The sequence below is a fragment of the Puma concolor genome, chromosome E2, assembly GCF_028749965.1.
Source record: "Puma concolor isolate L17-30 chromosome E2, mPumCon1.1.hap2, whole genome shotgun sequence".
NCBI classification, from domain to species: domain Eukaryota; kingdom Metazoa; phylum Chordata; class Mammalia; order Carnivora; family Felidae; genus Puma; species Puma concolor.
In genome coordinates this window covers 13273008-13290964 of record NC_141681.1, presented here as the reverse complement: position 1 = coordinate 13290964, position 17957 = coordinate 13273008, and the positions used below count along the sequence as shown (strand labels likewise).

General features: G+C 43.8%; 1 protein-coding gene across 1 annotated transcript in view; it reads right to left on the bottom strand.

The window, feature by feature from the left end:
- RFWD3 (ring finger and WD repeat domain 3) overlaps positions 1–6023 on the bottom strand; it is a 43367-nt gene extending 37344 nt beyond the window's left edge. Inside the window, exons 1-2 of the mRNA XM_025920702.2 lie at positions 5892–6023; positions 769–1243 (exon numbers count right to left, since the gene is read on the bottom strand). Coding sequence (XP_025776487.2) covers positions 769–1241 — 473 coding nt within the window. The 5' untranslated portion in view covers positions 1242–1243; positions 5892–6023. The remainder of the gene's footprint in view (positions 1–768; positions 1244–5891) is intronic.
- Positions 6024–17957: the final 11934 nt, after the last annotated feature.

Sequence of the window (17957 nt, the reverse complement as noted above, 5' to 3'; positions counted from 1 at the left end):
GTTCCAATACCAGCTCAACTCCATCCCTGCAGTGGCTATGAGACCCTGAACAAAACACTTTCTCAGGGTCCAAGTTTCCCTCACATATAAAATAAAGATCTTAAATTCAATCTACGTGAAATAAAGGGTTTCAAATAAAGGAGGAAGTTAAAAAACAGACAAGGCATAGACACCGGTTACTTTTCATAACGACCCTGTCAGGACCTGACAGCTAAGGTCTTCAAGAGGCAAGTTCAACCCAAAAACTATAAAAGAAAATTACTTTCAACTCCGCAACATACTCTCGGGTGAGGAGGGGTGGAATGTTTCCCCACTTAGCGAGATAAGCTCTAACTTTATTGACACCGTACTTTTCACAAGGCTTCTCTGAATCCAGCCCGCCTGTCTTCCAAAGTCTACTACCCCGTTACACGGAATGCCAATGAACAACGGATCCTGGGTAGCCGAAGTGTGGACTCAGGACTTAAAAAAGTACTTCTGCGACATGCCAGCGATCTGAGGAAGAGCCACTTACTTCTCCAGAAGCCGCTGCCAACGAACCAGCACCTACTTTCCAAAGCACCTCAGTGTAACTGAGTCTCTCGGTTACTCTGTGAAGTGAATAAGGCAAGTGCTTTCATTTTCATCTAACTCCCGAGGAAACGGGGGTTCAGCAAGGCCACCTGACTTGCCAAAAGTCACAGTGGCAGCCCTCGGCGCACTAGGGCCAGAACCGGCGTTGGCAACTCCCAGGGCGGCACCAATCCCGAGACGGACATGAGTTTTTACCTGGCACGGTCGGTCCTCTGAGACGCTCCGGGTCTTGACCTGCGGGAGGCAGACCCCCTCGTCCTCCTGGCCCTCACTGGCCCCACGCTGTTGTCTGAAGGGGGCCTCAGGAACTCCAGCATGCCGTGAAGCCTCTGCAGCCCGCTGAGGAAGCTGTTCATTGACTCCAGTGACGACACTTGGACGGGGTGGTTAACACCAGGTCCCTGCCCGCGCTCCTCCGAAGCTCCCGGATGAACATCCTCCACACCATCTTCTCCCAACCGCTCCACTTCCTCCGTCGGGTCAGCAGACACCCGCGTAGCAGGCTGGAGCAGGGGCGGCCCCCCGTGGCTGCCGGCCACTTCGGCAGGTAGAGGCTGGAGCGGGGACAGTCCCTCCTGGCTGCCGGCCACTTCGGCAGGGGCGGGCTGTTCTGCAGCATGATGCTCTAACTGCATCTCAAGACTATACTCCATTTCTTCATGAGCCATCACTGGGGAAGTAATGTTGGTAAAAAGTATCAGCAAAGGAGAGAAAACATGCCAGGTAGCCGATATAATCACATCTAAGTCTTCTAGATGTTCTGTTTAAGATCATTCTCGGCAAAACTGAAAATCTTCAAGAGATTTTAGTTACTTATTTTAGGTCAGAAGGGTTCGGCCATCAACTTTTTCCCTCTGTAACAAGTACTTATAAAACTAGCTTTCCGGCTTACCCTTTACAAATGTGAAGGCATGTGATCACAGTACTATCTTCTAAAGCAGAAACATCTAGGAAATAAGAGGGTTGAACTACTGTATCTGAAAGTAATTTCCCAGACCTCCTGCAGTTCTTTGTCATGACCTGAATACAGAGATTTACCAAAACAAATGCATAGAACGCTACATCTGATTTTAGTGGGCAATATTCATCTTTCACAGCACCAAGTTACAAAGGATAAACAGAAAAAGGACATTTTTACACTTGCAAAATTAACTCAATACTAACTCAAAACAGAAATTTACCTAATTTTTCCAAAAAAGGCTGAGCAAACCTGATTTACTTCATCCTTGTCATTATTTTTGTTTCCCCTAATGCCATTTGTTAGCCCATTTAACAAATATTTATTCAGTGCCTGTCATGTCCCTTTCCTTATTTGGTTCTTGTCTCTAATTCCACTATGTTAATCCATTCAAGAAATATTAAGCACCTGTTAAGTAGTCAGATCCCCCACAGAGGCAATGACAGGATAAAACTGTGTAAAGGATAAAATTCTGTCACAGAGTTTACATTCTAGCAAACGCAAGAATAATCAAATAAATGTGGAAATTATACATGGTGATATTTGGTTTTGGGAGGAGTCGCGGATTACCATTTTAGACGCTCTTTCAGAAAGACTGAAAATTGAGCCCAGGCATGAAGGACTAAAAGAAGCTGGCCATAGGAAGAGCCAAAGAAGAGTTTCAGAAGGAAATCAGTACACAGCTCCCTGATGAGCATGGGTTTGGTAAAACAGAAACCAGGCAGATGTAATGAACACAGTAATGAAGAGTCCAAGTATGGGATGAGGTTGATGAGGCCAAACACTAGCACTAAAAGGTTTGGTAAGGAGTTTCTTTTCTTTCTTTCTTTTTCTTTATTTGAGAGAGAGAGAGCGCGCACGCGTGCACTACCAGGGCAGAGCGGGAGAGAGAGAGAATATCAAGCAGGCTCTACGGTCAGTATGGAGCCCGACACGGGGCTTGATCTCACATCCCTGGGAACATGACCTGAGCTGAAATCAAGACTCAAGAGTCACCCGGGTGCCCCAGGAGTTTCTTCTATGTTAGGAATGGACTGTAGGGGGAGCAAGATTGCAAGTAAGCTAAGCCGTTTACAGACTACTTGTGGGAGTGCATACTAGTGGTCCAGAAGCCTGGGCAAGAGTGGTAGCAGTGGAGATGGAAAGTAGTAGACAGCTATAAGAACTGTCAGCATAGACATGCCACTTAAAATCATAGATTAAACTACCTAAGAAGGAAAGGGAGAGAAGAAAAGTGGGCCAAGGATTCAAAACCGAGAGGTTAACATTAAAAGGATAAGTTACAGGCAAGAGCCCAGAACAAAGGGTGTGGAGGAGAAAACCTGGTAGAGCATGGCGTCTTGGTCTTGGAAGAATGTTTCAAGGAGGGAATGGTCAAGTGTGTCTAGCGCAGAAGAATGGTCACTAGATTTAACAATGTAGCGAGGACACATAACCTAGAAAAGAGCAGTTTCCGCACAGCGAGGGGGCCTGAGGCCACACTGGGGTGGGCCGAGTAAGATGATGGAATACAATACACATGGTGGATGAAGCACACGTATCTTTCTTTTTCTAGTCATTCCTGAAAACCCATTAACATGACAACTCCCCCCAACTGCATTAGAGAAAGGATAAAGGATAAATCACAAAGACAAAGCAAATTCAAACAGGGCACGAGACAATGCAATTTTTGCTAGAACTGGTAACTTCTTAGTAGAGCTGAAAAGATGAAGCCCAAGTGACTGCAAAGAGGGGGTTACTGTGTGCTACAGAGAAGCAAGCGGACTCCCACCGAGGGGACTGCAGAAACCAGGCAACACAGAGGACAGTGTTGAACGTGGAGCTGAAGAACAGGACTGGTTGAAAGCCTGTCTCAAACGCACAAAAGCCAGCCAAACACACACCTCCTCCACCTCTGCTGTAGGAAGCTGGAGGCTTGTACCAGACAGGCTTAAGACCAGCATGGGTGACAGCAAAGCAGTGAAAATAGGCAGTTAAGTGCAAGTCTACAAACTGAACAGTGTGAGACTCTCCCAACTCTTCTCCTCACTTTTTCCCCCTGCACAAATCCGGGACACAATATTCTGGTTTATATACGTCCTCTGCTTAAAGCAGGAAATTAGAGGACTCTTCTCTAGAAAAAAAAAAAAAAAACAAACCTAAAAATATTGACAGTTGTGAATCCCCAAGAAAATGGGCGAGGCTCTGTCCCTCTATCTAACAGTAAAAGCCTACTACCTGATAGCTTGACAGGGTTCAGCCACTCATATAAAGCTTCCAAACAGCCTCAAGGGGGAGGGCAGGGGCTCTCCTTAAAAAGGAACTAATAGCCAAGGACCAACTGACATTTTGAGTAAAGCCTCCAAAATGAGGGAGAGACCAGAGCAGACAAACAGAAAAAACTTGGAGGGAAGAAAGGAAATTAATGCAACAAACTGTAAAAAACAAAACAAAAACCAAAAACATATACAAACAAGAACAAAACAACAAAAAAAAAATCCTGAAACTTACAAGAAAAGAATGCCAGGGAGGAAAAAAGGACACATTGGAAAACAAGGAAGAGCTCTGGGAAATGAAAAATGCAAGATGACAGCCAAAATAAAATAGTTAATACAAGGATCAGAAAAAGTCGAGGAACTCTTTCAGAAAGTAGAATAAAAGATGGTCAAAAAAGACAGTAATAAAATAAAAATGTTAAGCCAGGATATTTCATTACCTTTAGTCCTGGAAAGAGAACTCAGAAAGTGGAGAAGAAACTAAAACAGGTTATAAAGGAATCCACTATAATGCCATTTTTAGGATAATGAAAAACATGAAAAATCATGCTGCTATCTGGACTTATACAACTGTAGTACAAAACAAACCTGGGCATGAAAAATATCAAATTCAGGAAGAGAGTTCCGAGGTTCTCATGGGCTTCAACTCTATATATGTATGTATGTATGTATGTGTGTGTGTGTGTGTGTGTGTGTCTATATATATACCTTTTTTTATTTCTTAAAAAAGAAAAAGAAAAAAGAAAAGGATGCAATTACAGCAAAAGGTTTGTTAGATCCAGATGGTGTGTGCACAGGTTTTTATTTTTTATTATTCTCCGTACATATCAGTATGATTAAATATTAGAAATGAAGTTTCTTCCCACCTTATGTCAGTTTTCATTTAAGAGCAACCAGTTTTCATTAGAACAGCAAAGCAGACAGCTGAATCCAACTGATTCATTACGGTATACACCGCAACAACAAGTACACAGCAGGTGCTAAATACCTACTGAATTATCCACACACCTAGAGGCAGTCTGGAGCAAAGCTTCCCAACCACTGCGGGGAAATATACATCCTCCAGCCCAGGACTATGTCAGGAGTGACTAGAGCCAAAAAGCCACCCCAAGCCTTGAGCTGCCTTATCCTGGACCTCGGCATGCCATACAAATGCTATTTTCTATGTGTGGCGTTTAAGTGGACGCTTAAGACGTTAATTTCCCACTTGTCATCTTTCCAAACTTTGTTACTCAGATATAAGTCTGTAACAGGTGGGACGATGGCCGCCAATTACAGGATAAGGGGCCGAGGCATGCAGTGTAGCCTATCTGGTTCAAATCCCCATACTACCTGTGGCACCTTAGGCCGGTTTCCTAGCCTCTCTGTTCAACTTGTTCATTTCTAAAACGGGGAATAAAAGTATTTACTTTTTATTTATTTACTGAGTAAATAGATTTACTGAGTAAATAGTATTTACTGAGCGCCTGGGTGGCTCAGTCGGTTGAGCGTCCGACTTCGGCTCGGGTCATGATCTCACGGCTGGTGAGTTCGAGCCCCCCGACGGGCTCTGTGCCTGCACAGAGCCTGGAGTCCGCTTCGGATTCTGTCTCCCTCTTTCTCTACCCCTCCCCCGCTCATGCTCTGTCTCTCTCTCTCTCTCAAAAATAAACGTTCAAAAAAAATTTTTGTAAGTATTTACGTCACAGTGTCGCTGCGAAGTAAAGCTGGATAAAACCAAAGAACAGGTTCCTCCGTGAACTTGAAAGTTACGCAAGTAACGGGCGCCCAGCTGGAAAGCAATTCTATTTGCACATGAAGAGCTAGGGGCTCGGCACCCCGGATGGAGAACGGCCGGCGGCGGACTCTTCTCCTGCCTTCCCTGCCTTCACCCCCACCTCCGGCACCTCCCCGATCAAGCCAGAAAAAGCGTGGGTTCGGGGCCCTCAACCCCAACAGTTGGGGCCGCCCGGAGCCACCGAACCTCCTTATGCTGCCAGGTTCTGTGCCCGCCCGCAGCTCCCCTCGTGGGGGCGACCCCAGGCCCTGCAGCCAGGGATCCAGCCGGGGAAGTTATCCTGGAGCCAGGGGCCCAAGGCCTGGGTAAAGGCAAGTGCTCCCCTTACCTAAGGCCGGGGGGTACACTGCAGGGCTTGCAAAATCGCTGCGGTGGCGGCCGTTTCTTCGGAAGAATTCGCACACCTCGGGGGCAGCAGCTACTTCCTGAGCAGCTCAAGCTGCCCGCCCGACTTGCGGGCGCAGCCTGCTCCTATTGGACAGCATTCCTAGACGGCAGCCAATACCCTCTCTTCTTCTTCCGTCGGTCTCCGCGGGCTGAAAAAGCGGCACTCTCATTGGCTGGTTCTTCATTGGCTTGTTCTTCGTAAACTGACTGCGAGACGCCACGCGCAAGGGGTCCTTGTACAATTGGTAGAAATCTTCGTCCGTCACCTTGTGCCCAGCCCACAAAGAGAAGACTCCAACAAGGGTTTCCCCGCTCTTTATTTGAACTTTCTGGCGGGAGAAAGTTGTAAAAAGATCCTTCGGATCTTTCTGGAGCCCGATCCGTGGGACAACCCAGCTCATGTATATCCTTTCGTGAGGTTGAAGAGCTCCTGAAAAAGAACTTGCTTACACCATCTCTTTAATCCCAAACCATTGCAATAAATTGCTTGCTAATAGTAGCAAACTATTGTAACTAGGTGACTATGGTCACATTATTTGACAGCGAACATTTTTTGAGGAATCTTGCTTAAAGTCGAAATCTCACTTTTTAGAAGGAAGACCTAAAAATCTAAACCTCAGGCAGAGACTGCACATTGCCAAAATTTTATTTACTCAGCTGTCAATTTTCAGTGGAATTGGTGGCAGAGGAGAGCATAAATAATTGAAAGTCATGGATAATCCAATTTTCTCCTCTGAACCTGTTAACCAAAGTCAGTGTTAGCATTTGTATTTTTTTCGTTTCCTGCCGCCTAAGGGACCTGCTACTGAGCTGTATAGCCTGGCTAATATGAGGAGAAAGAAACTTGCTTTTGTAAACAAACATAAATGAAAAACGTATGTACTCATATAAATCCTGCATGTTCAATGGAGCAAAATTAGAGGATGCAGAGAAGCAAAAAGCAAAAATGGTCTCTATCCAGAGAAATCATTATTAACTTTGTTTAAAATCTTCATTTATCTAAATATATACATTTAGATATAGATGGGATAGTGTTTTAATCTTAAAATACATTTTTTGAATTGCTTGCCATGTTAATAAATACATAGGCACATTATTGAATACTGGGTGATTCTTTGAAAAAATTTTAAATAAAAATAGGTGACATATCACGTGATAAAAAAATTGGACAACACAAAGAGCTATTTAGTGAAAAGTATACAGAATGTTTCTAAATGGTTCTGATATTCATTCATGATGCACCTGCTGGACTAGCTAGGAGAAAAACAATAAAGACACAAGTCAGAAACTTATAGTCTTGGGCACCTGGGTGGCTCCGTCCATTAACCACCTGACTTGCACTCAGGTCATGATCTCACTGTTCGTGAGATGGAGCCCAGCGCATAGCCTGCTTGGGGTTGGTTCTCTCTCTCCCTCTCTCTGCCCTTTCCCTGCTCGTGCTTGCACACGCTCTCTCTCTTAAATAAACTTAAAAAAAATAAAGTGCAGCACATCCATAAAACTACAATACGCTGCAGAGCTTCAATGCAAGTTGGGAAAAAGAACAATCTCCTTTACCAAATATTGACGACCAGAACAGTGTTGGCCTGCAGTCCTTTTGCTAATTCCCGTAGCAAAGAGATCATAGACTTAAATGTAAATTCTAAAAACTATAAAACTTCTGCAAGAGAGCAGGAGAAAATATTCCTGACCTTGGGTTAGGTAAAGATTTTTTAGATATGACCCTCAAAAGCATGACTCATATGAGCAAAAACTGATAAATTGGATCACATCAAAATTTAAAACTCCGCTCTCCAAAAGACATTGTTTGGAAAATGAAAAGATGAACTGCATACAGGTAGAAAAAATTTGCAAATCATGTATCTGATAAAGGATTTGTACCCACCATTTATAGAGAACCCTCAAAACTCAATAACTGGCAAAACAAAACAACCCAATTTAAAATATGGGCACAAGATTTGAACAGACACTGTGCCAAAGAAGATATATCGACAACAAGTTAAATGAAAGGATCCTCAACATTACTAGTCACTAAGGGAATGTAAATTAAAGGCTCAATGACATACCGTCATTATATAATTATTAGAATTGCCAAAATTAAAAATCCTGGCCATACCAAATGTTGGCTAGGATATAGAGGAACTGGAGCTACACTGATAGTAGAATGGAAAATTCCACAACCCTTTTGGAAAACAGTTTGACAGTTTCTTAAAAAGTTAAATGTGCTCTTATGATCACATACAATCCAGCAATTTGTTTTTAGGTTTGTACCCAACAGAAAGGAAAGCATATGGTCAAATAAAGACTTGTACGTGAAAGTTCGTAGCAGCCTTATTTCTCATAGCCAAAAGCAATAAGCAATTCAAATTTTCACCAACAGGTGAATGGATAAAAAATGTGAAATCCATACAACGCAATTGTTTTCAACAGTCAGAAGGAATGAATTAGCAATACATGCAAGCACATGGATGAATCTCCAAATAATTATATTGAGTAAAAGAAAGCAAACTTTTACACACCAAATGATTTCAGGCACATAAAATTTTAAAATGGAAACTAATCTATAGTGGCAGAGAGTAGGTCAGTGGTTGCCTAGGGGGAAAGGGGAGTAGAAGGCAGTGATTACAAAGGAGCATGAGGACGCTTTGGGAGTTGATGGGTATATTCATTATGTTGATTGCGGTGGTATATACATACATCAAAACTTATCAAATTACATTGGGGGGGGGGCTGGGTGGCCCAGTTGGTTAAGCCTCCGACTTTGGCTCAGGTCATGATCTCCTGGTTTGTGGCTTCAAGCCCTGCATTGACTCTGTGCTGACAGCTTGGAGCCTAGAGCCTGCTTTGGATTCTTGTCTCTTTCTCTCTCTGCTCTTCCCCTGCTCACACTCTGTCTCTCCCTAAAAAATAAGTAAACATTAAAGAAAGTTTTAAAAACTTATCAAATCACACACTTTTAAGTATTATAGTTTATTGTTGATAATTCTACCTCAAAAATGCTGCTAAAAGTCAAGATTGTGGGGCAGGAGTGGATTGTATGGGCATAATGGAACTTTCTGGCATGATGATAATGTTTATTATCTTGATGGGGTTTGAGTTACTCATGTGTATACATTTGTGAAAACTCATCACATGGTATGTTTAATATTTGTGCATTTCACAACATCGAAAATTTACCTGCCCCCCCTGCCCCCAAAACGCATAAACAAACATTAAACTCTAGTTCATGATAGAAATGCTGTTCGTAGCAGCATTTCTATTTAAAAATGAAGTGTACTGATGCCTGATATTTTCTTTTAAATGCATAAAAAATAAGGATGGATTAATGGGTATAAAGAGGCATGGTTATAGGGGTGTGTGATAAATATAGTACATGGTTAGTTGTAGAATTTAGGTGATGAGTACACAGGTGTTTGGAGTGTAACCCCACTGATTTTTTGGTGTATTTGAAAATTTTCATAAATAGTGTTGGAGAATAAAATTAGGTACAAGGCCTTAGAGGATGTCCTGTGGAAGAGAGGGACCCAGGAGATTAAGTGTTGTAAGTTTCTTTTCTTTTCTTTTTTTTTTTTATGTTTTATTTCATTTTTGAGAGAGAGAGAGATAGAGTGCAAGTGGAGCAGGGACAGAGAGAGAGAGGGAGACACAGAATCCAAAGCAGGCTCTAGGCTCTGAGCTGTCAGCACAGAGCCCAATGCGGGGCTCGAACCCATGAACTGGGGGATCATGACCTGAGCCAAAGTCGGAGGCTTAATCGACTGAGCCACCCAGGTGCCCTTAAGTGTTGTAAGTTTCACAGTTAATCCACTTCTGCTGTGGGTCTGCCTGAGTATAAATAATTAATCTACAAGAAAGACTTCTCATTGTACCTCCTACAGCAAAGACAGCAAGGGATTTTAAAGATGAAAATTGTAGTACCTGATAAACTCTAGAAAAGAATACTTTTAAATGTTCAGCCTGTCCATATTTATTCTTCTCCATTTTTTTATTTATAGAAAAAATATGTTCCAGGTTTTTAAAGAAACAAGAATAAGTAAACAGTAAAAAAAAAAAAAAAAAAAAAAGAATTCAGCCATAATTTTATTCCTCAGAGATGATTACTAGACTATAAGCTCCAAATGTATTTTGTCTATTGTCTCCTCAGTGATTGGAACAATGCCCAGTGCATTTGCTATTGAATGACTTGGGATAAGTTCTGGGTGGGTGGGTGGATGGGAACAACACGCAGAGGTAAGTGTTGGTGTATCCTAGGTAAAGCATACACCATGAGCAAAAGCATAAAAATTCAGAACAAATGGCCACATGCAGGAGACACGGGTCTGAGTCCGTCAGGGTTTAAAATTGAGAGCTCTTAGGCTAACATACTGTGTCCTCTACAACACTAAAATAATTTTTAATAGATGCCAACTTTTAAAAAGATGACAAATTTACAGAAAAATATGAATTTTCAGCAACTTTTTTTTTTTTTTTTTTTTTTTTTTGCATAACAGAAAGCTCTGGAAATATTAGAATCCCTTTCCTATGTGATAAAAATAGGCTGGAGCAGAGTAGAGGCTGTCCTTCTTTACAAAGTTCATCTGTTTGCTGAAGTCCCCTCCAGGCTCAACTTAACACATTTAGGTTCCCCTCCTAGACTCTTTAGGTAACCAGAGTTTGCAGTCTCTAGTAGGAGAGCTCTGGGATCTGCTACTGGAAGTTAGGTTTGGGTCAGATATACAAGGCCACGGGTATCCACTGAAGAATTTGTACCGATTTCTATGGGCAAGAGGAAGGATTGAACAGTGTTTGCTCAGTTACTACCCTTTATACTCTGTAGTAACTTTAGTGGAAACACTTCCCCATTACAGGGATGCTCTCCTCTGTCTGGAGCTTTATGGAAGGTCTGAGAGATGTGGATCTAGAATGGGAGGAGACATTCCCAGGGACGGAGATGGTGTGAAGAAACTATGGATAAGCAGCTAATAACACGGTGAGATAAAAATCCGAGGAGGAGAAATTATCCCAGGGATACTGGAAAATGGAAGGAAGGAAGAAAGGAAGGAAGGAAGGAAGGATGGAAGGAAGAGAGAGAGGGAGGAAAAAAGACAGAGAGAGAGAGAGAAGGAGAGAGGGGGGGAAGAGAGAGAGAAAGAATATAGGCTGGCGTAAAGTAATCTGCCTTCTGAACCTACTTTGGACTAAGCAGTGGCCTTAGGGCAGGGTTTCTGAATAACACTGATGTTTGGCTGGCTAATTCTTTGTTGTAGGGGGCTCTCCTGTGCACTGTAGGGTGCTAAGCAGTATCCGTCCACTAGATGCCAGTAGCATGCCCCACCCGCCGAATTGTGAAAACCAGCAATGTCTTAAGAGATTGCCGAATGTCCCCTGAGAAGCAAAACCACCCCTGGTTGTGATCCACAAAGGAAATCTTTCACAAATGTGAAATAACACGTGTGGTTCATGCTCTTCAGACCGCAAAGAACCCCACCATTAAGAGAGAGCCACCTGGAGGGCTCACGTGCCTGGGAATCATCAAGGATCTCCCGCAACTGTGAAGGGCAGTCATCACCCAGTGGCTCCTAGTGCCGGTCCACAGATACCAGCTGGTAAATTTTAGAATCACAGCCTGGCATGGAAACAATGACATGAGAGGTTTAAAAAATTGCTCTGGCACTCACATACCTCTCTGGATGCTAATGGCTGGCATCAGAACTAGGGAAGAAACAAGAAACAAGAGCTTCCAGTGACCCACTGACCAGTCCGGGCAATGCCCACTTTGAAGAATGGACCTCCCAGGACAGCATTGATGGGAATCTCTAGTCTATTGAAAGGGGAACCCAAACCCATCTGAGCCAGCCTTCACACCGGTTACTTTCAAACGGGATCTTCCCAGTGACGATTTCCCAGAGGACAATTTCAAAGCCAAAAGAAAACCAAGAAACTGAACAATCATGACGGGTTTCCCTTTTTCCATACCTCTCTATTTCCATAAAGCTCTGAATTTCCTCATTACCACCCAGTACCACTCAACAGAGTTGAGTTCTGAGGGTCCTCAGAAGTTTGACTTGGGCTTTCCCACTCAGTTCACTGAGTTAGAATCTTCACGAGAACACGGACATAGCTGTATATTTAAGCTTTTTTTTTTTTAACTTTTTTAAATTTATTTTTGAGACAGAGAGAGACAGAGCATGAACGGGGGAGGGGCAGAGAGAGAGGGAGACACAGAATCGGAAGCAGGCTCCAGGCTCTGAGCCATCAGCCCAGAGCCCGACGCGGGGCTCGAACTCACGGACTGAGAGATCATGACCTGAGCTGAAGTCGGAGGCTTAACCGGCTGAGCCACCCAGGCGCCCCTGTATATTTAAGCTTTTATGGCATATTTATTATACACATTTTCCAGTATCTGAAGTGAGAAGTAGGGTGCAGAATTGACTCTCTTAGCCTTTTTTCTCCCAGTTTCTTAACTGATGGAAGTCTGTGATTTGCTCACTTGAAATCCTACAGGCTAGACACCAAGGCGACTTACAGACTGAACGAAATAGCACAATCTTGGGTGGGGGTGGGGGGTAGAGGGCAGAGGGCTGGTGTTACACATGACTGTCAGGGAAAAACTACAGGACGTATTTCCACCGGTATCTTCTACCTGGGTGTCTACACTAGTAACATTATGGGTTCAACTTATTATTGGGCAGCAACCAAGAGAAACACAGAGAAGTTTCTTCTGTATAAAATGGGCAACGCGGATCACTCGAGATAATGGTCATAAAGCACCTGTAAAACTTGGTAAGTTGTAGTTGTCCTCGCATTCCTGTATTAGATACGGGGCTTTCTCAGTTGAGGACTCAACTCCACTAAGTGAGGCTGGACAGGGTGCACAGAGCCACCCTATGCCTTGCTTTCTCTCCGAAGCAGGCGAAGACAGAGGGTATTACGCTAAAGCGAAATAAGTCAGAGAAAGACAAATATCCTATGATTTCGTATGTGGAATTTAAGAAGCAAAACAGATGAACATAGGGGAAGGGAAGGAAAAATAAGATGGGATAAAAACAGAGAAGGAGGCAAACCATAAGAGACTCTTAAGCACAGAGAACAAACTGAGATCAAACTCGGGTGGGGGATGTGGGTGGGGGATGGGTTACACAGGTGGTGGGCATCAAGGAGGGCACTTGCTGGGATGAGCACTGGGTGTTGCATGTACGTGACGAATCACTAAAGTCTATACCCGAAACCAATACTATATGTCAACTAACTTGCATTTAAATTAAAAAAAGATGATGTGAAGAAACCAATTTTGCATCATGTTAGAGTTTGTTGATTACTATAAAATTGAAAATTGCTGTTCTGCCTTCACTAAAAAAATAAATAAATAAATAATCATGCCCCACGTCGGGCTCTGTGCTGACAGCTCAGAGCCCGGAACCTGCTTCGGATTCTGTGTCTCCCTCTCTCTCTCTACCCCTCCCCTGCTCACACTCTGCCTCTCTCTCTCTCAAAAATAAATAAGCGTTAAAAAAAAAATTGAAATTAAAAAAAGCAGCAGGTGAGAAAATGATATGGGGGCATCCCTCACCCCCTCTGCTCTATCCGACCCTATAGGATGGCCAGCCTGTGCCTTTGGATTCAATATGACAACTGTGAGTTACTCTGTTGCCCCTGCTTGGTCGACACCGTGACTTTAAAGAAGCCACAGCACAACTGATGCTCCCTTTGCTCCACGCACGCTGGCCATTAGTGCCATGCCTTAGTGCAGAGAACTGCCAGCCCCAAACTCAGCCAGACACCCAACTCTAGGGGCAAGGTCAGGAAAAGGAGTAGACGCTTAGATGGCTCATTCCCCTTTCACTCACATGTTTACTGAGCACTGACGTCCTCTGACATCTAGCGCCCTGCTGGATACCGGGGATGAAGGCTGAGAAGCACATGTTTCGGTCCGGTGAGGACCATGAGAGTGGTGCAGGCACGGTGTTTGAGAGCACTTATATCCCACTGGCGAGGGGGAAAGGCATCTGAAAGTCAGGAAAGACCTATCTTGTGTTATTTAAGGGCTGTCCCAGGCACTTGTAAGGCTGGAAGAAAGTCATCTGTGGATGACAAAGAGAATATTCTTCTAGCATTTGGGAATTGTGGACATCGAGTTAACAAAACCATTTCCTCTTCTGTAAAAGGATCTTTCAGTTAACTTAAAAATTTTTTTTTAATGTTTATTTATTTCTGAGAGAGAGAGAGAGAGAGAGAGAGAGAGAGAGAGCATGACTGGGGGAGGGCAGAGAGGTAGACACAGAATCCAAAGCAGGCTCCAGGCTCTAAGCTGTCCACATAGAGCCTGACGTGGGGCTCTATGAACTCATGAACCATGAGCTCATGACCTGAGCTGAAGTCGGACGCTTAACCCACTGAGCCACCCAGGCACCCCTCAGTTAACTTTTTAGCTCCATTCCCCTGAGAACCTGATAAGGGCAGATGGTCATCTATGTGCCCAAATATTGCTGATGACTAAAGACCCCTGATTGGTAAATTGCTTATGAGCTAGGTGTTGGGAGGGTATGAGAACTATAAATGAGGGATGCTGGGCTCTGTGGCCACTCTTATTACTGACACACCCTTTGTGGTGACACCTGAAGATATGCCCATGGAGTTGTTACAAGAGAATATTGACTCCTGTGTGTCACAAGACTTCTAAGCCTGGATGGCCCCACACCCACTGGAGGGGAGCTTCTTTCGCTAGCACCTGGGGTGAGAGCAAAGAGAATATCTCCTGGATGACTGTGGGGACAGCTGCGGGGACTCCCACTGGAGAGAGGGATTTGATGCTATCCTCTGCCAAGCCATGTATCCTGCATGCCATTACTCTCAATGCCAAGTGTGGCTTATGGTAGTCCCATGAGTCTGAATGCTTAGTTGGATCTAGGAAAATCCTGCAGGGACACAGAAGTGGTGTCCAGGTATTTAACTGGAAATGACTCTTAGCCTGTCCCTGCTAAGCAGGTGTGAGGGAAGATAGGCATCAGAACAGCAGGCAGGATTGAGCCTATCCTGTGGTGGGCGCACGGAAAACTGTCCAGACAGGTGTAGAAGGTGAGCCCAGTGCTAAGGTTAAGGCAGAGAAACAAGCAAGCACAGCCTTTCCGAGAAACATGTGTCCCTTTCCCAGCATTAGTGACACAGGTCGAAATCAGAGTCACCTGGAAGACTGTGCTCGCCATCACTTTGTAGCAGTCTGTCACCAGGAAGCTTGAGCTCTTGATGTTTCCGTGGGGTTCTGCAGGTGCTTCCAAATGGTGCTGTCTGACACGACCAAAGGCATTATATACCCACATCAGTTGTTTGACGGCTATGGACGGAGGGCGAGGGGCCCTGGGACAGGGACGGGAGGCTATAAAACTTTTAGGCACTTTCAACTACCCATAAGTGCCAAGGTCTTCATAATTTTACATATAGAAATTTTACATATAGAAAACCCAAAGAATTCATAAAATTCTTTTTACTAGAGCTAATACATGAATTCAGGGGTACCTGGTTGGCTCAGTTGGTTAAGCCTCCGACTTCCGCTCAGGTCACGATCTCCCAGTTCACTAGTTCAAGTCCCATGTCAGGCTCTGTGCTGACATCTCAGAGCCTAAATCCTGCTTCAGATTCGTTGTCTCCTGCTTTCTCTGCCCCTCCCCCACTCATGCTCTGTCTCTCTCTAAAAAATAAATAAGCATTAAAAAAAGTAAAATAAATGAATTCAGCAGAGTTGCATGATACAAGACTAACACATGAAAGTCAGCTGTGTTTCTATAAATCAGTAATGAAAAAGACAAGAAGGAAATTAAGAAAACAATTCCATTTACAATAGCAGCCAAAAGAATAAAATATTTGGGAGTAAATGTGAGCAAGTGGGTGAAAAGACATGTACGCTGAAAATGACAAAACAGTGCAGCAAAAAAAAAAGAGCTCTAGGAATAAATACGTGGACCCCACTCCTCTCCATCCTGCCAATGTCTTGTAGGTGCCTCTGTTTGCAGCCAATAAGCAAGTGAAGAAACTGACGCAGTTCACACACAGTATGGCGTGGAATGGGGGAAAGATGCAGAGTGAATTGGGAGAACAAATGGAAAATAACTAGCACATCTCGTAATTCTAATGTTTGATGTCTTTTTGAGTGTATTTCTGTTGCATATTGTTTCTTTTTTTTTTTTTAATATAATTTATTGTCAAGTTGGCTAACATACTCTTGGTTTTGGGGTAGATTCCCAAGCTTCATCACTTACATACAACACCCAGTGCTCATCCCAAGTGGTCTTCTCAATGCCCATCTGTTGCATATTGTTTCCATCAGCTTTTACTCATGGTGCCTTTTTTCCTTGTGCGTTTTGTTTTGTTTTTATTGTGAGTTTATAGTCCTTGGAATTTTATCTGTGGGAATTTTAGGGGACCTTGATTTATGTTGCATTTCTCCACAGAAATTTATAAGGGCTCCTGCTGAAAGCCCTGGGGTTTCACCAGTCGGGAATACTTTACATGAAATTTTTGACCTGGGGTGTTTCAGACCACCCAGTTTGCATAAATTCAGGCTTCAGACCTCCATCAGGGCTGTGCTTGTGGTTCTACATTCTCAAGAGAAACTTTCTCCTCTCCATGCAGGCAGTGCCCTGGGAAGGTAGGTGTATTTCTGGTTCACTCTTACACTGACAATACAGCCCTTTGGGTTCTGTGGCAGACATATATGGTGACCCTGTTCTCACCCTTCTGTCCACCTCTGGTCTTAACCTTAATTGTGGCGGAAGGTTCTGTCTGACCACTGTCTCAGCTTTGATTTTGGCCACAGTTACAAGCGGAAGCTCCCACTCAGCTTGTAGTAATTGCATCCCATTTCAAGTACACACATCCATCTCTCTGCTTTTGCTCCAGGACCTTTGTCAAAGAATCTGGTTGGCTTACATGCCTGGACAACTTGTAAGTGAGGAGGGAGTAGACACCCCGGAAGAAATCCTCAACCAACAGGAAAGGAAGCTGGTCGATAAACGTTCCAGCCTCTTGTCCTTTAGGTGGACAATCCTGGCAGATATCCTGTCTGCTTCTCAAGATGACCCTGTAGAATCTGCATAAGAACCTCACATACTCATCCTTAAAATTTTAAAAAATGTTTACTTTGAGAGAGAGAGAGAGAGAGAGAGAGAGAGAGAGATCTTAAGCAGGGGAGGGGCAGAGAGAGAGAGGGAGACACAGAATCCGAAGTGGGCTCCAGGCTCTGAGCTGTCAGCACAGAGCCCGATGTGGGGCTCAAACTCACAAACGGTGAGATCATGACCTGAGCCTAAGTCAGATGCTTAAGCAACTGAGCCACCCAGGCGCCCCTCACATACTCATCCTTATATGCTCTCCCCCACTTTCCCTTTCTAATCCTTCCCAATTCCTCACTCTATTTCCACAATCACCTCCCAAATTAACTACTATGTCCATGTTCTCATTTTAGGGACCCTAAATGAAAATAGGTTCCCCCCGCTTTATGCTTTTGCCAAAACAAGATCTCCTTCTCCTTCTCCTTCTTTCTCCTTCTCCTTCTTCCTCTTTATCACTTCTTTTTTCCTGCTACAAGCTTATAAGGTATTAGGGATGGAGTGAAGATGAGAGTTCTGGCATTTTCCAAATTTCACATTCAACTTGCAGCATCCTTAGTAGATACAATTTATTCATTGTGCTATCATCACCTCACTGTAAAGAAAGCTCCAGTCAAATCTCTACAGCCAGCATATCTTCATAGAAAATTAGAACCAGAAACTCATCAACATAGTTCCAGGTTTCCCTCAAAAACATCAGATGAGACAAAACAGTAAGTCAAGAGAACACGTAAAGTGGAAAAGTGCTGGAATTTTACAACCAGCGACATGTGATTTGCAAATAGTCACGAAGGCAGTCAGAAGGGGCAGAGCCCCATGCTGTCACCAGAGGGCAGCAGAGGCCAGAGAACAGGTGGAGAAGCAAGACTCCAACAATGTAACCCGTCAGAGATTTGACAGAGACAAGACTAACATTTATTGAAGCC